The 4,268-nt window shown below is 36.9% G+C and overlaps 1 protein-coding gene across 1 annotated transcript; it reads right to left on the minus strand.

Moving 5' to 3' along the window:
• Positions 1-368: 368 nt before the first annotated feature.
• LOC107821653 (zinc finger protein 7-like) lies at positions 369-3,725 on the minus strand. Its single transcript, XM_016648088.2, has 2 exons — positions 3,542-3,725; positions 369-1,489 (listed from the first exon to the last, which is right to left on the minus strand). The coding sequence occupies exon 2, from the start codon at positions 1,408-1,410 to the stop codon at positions 664-666; it is 747 nt and encodes a 248-aa protein (XP_016503574.1). The 5' UTR covers positions 1,411-1,489; positions 3,542-3,725; the 3' UTR covers positions 369-663.
• Positions 3,726-4,268: the final 543 nt, after the last annotated feature.

The following is a 4,268-nucleotide window of genomic DNA, read 5'->3' on the forward strand; positions in this document are numbered from 1 at the left end:
TATTACTCACACACACACGCACGCACATGGTGTTGCCAATGCCAGACACAAATATTATTCCTTAGCGAATAACATACTGCTCGATGCATCAGAAGTCTGCACGATAACTCAATGTTATATGTGCTCTGAGACTAACTTCATGTAATAAGCACAGGACATTAAACTAGTGAAGTCACTAGCGTAAAAACAGCGGGATGATCAACTTTTACTTGAAGTTGGTGTACACATTGTACTAATAACTCGATGTAAACATTCGTATGGCAGATACTTGATCTTGGAAAGTTCGGTATAGAAGCCTATTAGTAAACCAGATTGGAAAATTGCAAGGATAAAGATGATGATCATGAATACACACACACGCGAGCACATACAAATTTATAGTCGTCCATTCTCAAAAGTAACTCAAGCTTATAAGGAGGGAATACTAGTCATAACTAATACATTCAAATTGTACAACAATCATCTAATATTGTCCAAATCACACTATCCTGGGCAGGGATTGTGGCATTGTGCACAGTATCTTGACACAAAGCAAACGGAAAATCCAGCAGAATTATCTGTGAAAGTTCTACTTTCTCAGAATCTTCACTTAGGACAATATATATCACTATACAAATAAAACAAGATAGCTAAATGATAGTGGTGTATTTGCTCTCAAAATTCTCAAAGCCTAAGGGTGAGATCTGGTGTAATTGGTTCATCTTTTTCGTCGTATGGAGAAGTCACATTTGAGCATCCATCAATAGAAAAGTTAGTATGAGAGGTACCGGGATTTGTCACTTGACGAAAACTGCCTGGCCATAGTAATTGATCAGCTTCATCATTTTCCATGTACAAAGGTGGACTATGGCAATTACCATACTCAAATCTTGCACTCGTTTTAAAATCGAGTGGCCTCATTGCTGGTGCAGATCCCTGGTGTAGCGAAGAATGTGCTTTGATTCCTAATGACCTTACTGTAGATCCATGTAATGGCAAAGATGCCAAATTAGCATACCTTTCTGAGAAAATTCCCATTCTCATAGCTCGTTTCGCAAGTGTTCGTTCTCTTTTATGTGCATTCTGGTGTCCACCAAGTGCCTGTGAACTGTAGAATTTCCTTTGGCAGAAATTGCAACTAAAAACTCTTTGAAATGCCGTTCCTGATCCTGATCCTGATCCTGAATTTTGTGCTGCATGTTCATTGCTGCTTTCGCTTGTGCTAGATACTGAAAAGCCTATTGAATCCTGGCTAAGAGACAAGTCAAGTGACACTGGTTCTGAACTTAACTTAGTGAAATCTATAACTCTGTCCTTGTAAGGATCCGTGAACGATTCAACGGTACATATATTAGAAGCTACCTGGCTAATAATATCAGAATCATCTTCAAACAACGCCTCAACTTCAAGATTGACTCTTGGTGTTTGCATTTTGGTTAAATATTAGGAACTTACACTCTATAGTGATCAATTGAAACAAATGAGCTATCGTCGACTTAGTAACATTGTCCTGTATATTACCAGAAAAAAAAAATGGTTGAGTAAACATATACAAGTTTAATGCAATTAAATTCCAATCACTGAAATAACCAAAATCTAGATATGCATTGAGTACATATACACAAGTTTAGTAGCAATGCACTAATTTCACAACAAACCTCTCTATAACATCCCTATATGTTCCGATACTTTTTGGCTGAGCGAAGTGATGTTATAGAGGACATATATTATAACATAATATGAAAATCGATTAAGAGAAAAATTTGACGGTTATAGTGAATGATTGTTATATAAGTGATGTCTCTGGTTTATACACCAGGCGCCAACCTCCTAAAATGCTATGTCTTTATTTAGGTGAAGTCGTGAGACAATTCGGTTCTCTAGACCCATCTGCCGCCCTAGAGAAGGGGCGTGGTGTTGAAATTGTTGAATCGGAGAAATGAGTTGGAAAGGAGTGGAACGATATGCTATTATAGAGAGGTATGACCATGTATACCAGTTTAATGTATTGTCCAATATTGTGTTACAGCATATAGATGAAACCGATTAAGGCATCAAGTTTCGTGTTATTTGCCCCTAAGTACAGTTGAAACCTGCGTAAGCGAAAGTCCATTATCAGAAACTAAAGGCTGGAAGAATACCATAGTGACACCATTGAAGAAAATTCAAACTATTCGCCAAAAAACCAATTAAATCTGATATTTCTGTTCCATTTTCTGGTGTAACATGAACTCCATATAAGACCTTTTTGCGATTTTTATCTCAGTCGCAGCATCTCCAACAAGGGATAAAGGACTAACTTTTAGGCGAAAAATGAGAAGGCAGATAAACAACATATCGATAGAGTAGGATAAATGTTTAACAGGTAATTCAAGTGGCCTCATTTGGCTGCAGCTCTAATATATTGATTTCACTTCAGTTCTGCTGCAAATTCTGATCGACTATCAACGTACAAATATTCTCTGCTTGATCTATATTAAGACTTTCTGAGAATGGCGTTTCGTTGACAGTGTTGTTTAAAGTCCTAACATGTTAGAACTTAATGAAACAAGAAGTACAACTTACACCATCAAAGGGAAAGATTGCAATATAAATCACAAAATATATATTATGAATTCTCTGCAGTTTAGAATAGCAAAAACAATGAATTATCACACACACAAATAAGTGAGAAGTAAGACCTATATCTACCTTTTTGGATTCACTTAGCAAAGGACCAAATAACACCATAACTATAGTCCAAATACTATGCCTAAATCGCGAGCAAGTTGGTAAAAGCTATATGAATCCGTACTATCCATATTGCTCTATTTAAACTCGTATCTGTCCAATATATATATGACTAAAAGGGCAGCCTCCCGCTATGCGCGGGGTCTGAGGAAGGGCCGAACCACAAGGTTCTATAGTACGAATCCTGTATTTCTGTAAGAGGCTGTTTCCACAGCTTGAACTTGTGACCTCCTGGTCACATGGCAGCAACTTTACCAGTTACGCAACGCTCCCCTTCATCTAATATATATGACTAATGATATATAATTCAAGAAAGTTAACAAATTTGATATGCGGATTGAGGAAAGATTTACTATAAAACACAACTTTTTTTTTTAGATCTTGTGTTTCACAAAAAGGCTAAAGGAAAGCAGTCAACTGTATAACTTCCACAAAAGTATCTATAGCTTCAAAAAAACATGACAAGTTCAATTTTTTCTCGACAAAATCTAACTACTCTCTTTTAAATATTCAGCTACAAGAAAATTGATTAAAGGGTAGCCCAAGGCACTAAGCTCTCGTTATGCCCAGTGTCCGACCATAAGGGTATATTGTACGCAGCCTTACCCCGCATTTCTGCAAGAGCCGGTTTACACGGCTTGAACCCGTGACCACCTGGTCACATACATCAACTTTACCAGCTACGCCAAGGGTCTCCTTTGACAAGAAAATTGCATAGGATAATGAAAATTTTCTTTATAAACTACTTAACATCCATACAAGAGGAAACCATTTCAAGATTTGAAACATAGGATCATTATTAACCAAGCTTAAAAAAAGAAATCAAACTAACCAGCTATTTCTGACTAGTGTAGTACATCTTCTTGAGGGGGCAGCTTCTTCTTGTTGTTGACTTGTTGTAGTAGCAAAATTAGTGAAAGGACTTCATCAAAGACAAAAAATGGTGCTGTTTCAAATGCCCACTTTCAAATAATTTAAGTACGAAAGAAAAAGGAACTTTAAGGGAAATTGGGAAGGGGGGTTTGTACATAAATATATAGATATACGATTGATGTTTAATTATGGGAAAGCAAAGGTAAACGAGTCATGGGACAATGGTGGCCCGTCAGATAGTCAGAGTAAAGATTGTTATAGTGGATGTGGGAGAGTCAAATAAAAAACATAAAAAATAAAAAGAAGTCTGGTGTAATAAGTTCTCGTTATGCACGGGGTCCAGGAAGGACAGGACAGCAAGCTTCTATTGAATACGGTTAACCTGCATTTTTGAAAGAAGCTATTTTCGCAGCTTAAACTCGTGACCTTCTGGTCACATGGCAGCAACTTTAATTTACCAGTTACGTCAAGGCTCCACTTCTATAATAATAAATTACTAATAGCCGCGAATACATCGTAAACTATGGTACTTACCATACCACTGTTGCGGAAGCCAAATGTATATAGTGTGAATAAGTCACAACTACTATACCAAAAATTATGACAGCCACCAAATAATAAATAAGACAATAAAGCAACAATAAAGGGAACACCAGAATTTACGAGGTTCGGCTAATTTTGCCTAC

This window comes from Nicotiana tabacum, chromosome 13 (assembly GCF_000715075.1).
Source record: "Nicotiana tabacum cultivar K326 chromosome 13, ASM71507v2, whole genome shotgun sequence".
NCBI classification, from domain to species: Eukaryota; Viridiplantae; Streptophyta; class Magnoliopsida; order Solanales; family Solanaceae; genus Nicotiana; species Nicotiana tabacum.

Bases quoted from the DNA above. Each gene is read 5' to 3' on its own strand.
- LOC107821653 (XM_016648088.2), bottom strand. From the start codon at position 1,410: ATGCAAACACCAAGAGTCAATCTTGAAGTTGAGGCGTTGTTTGAAGAT.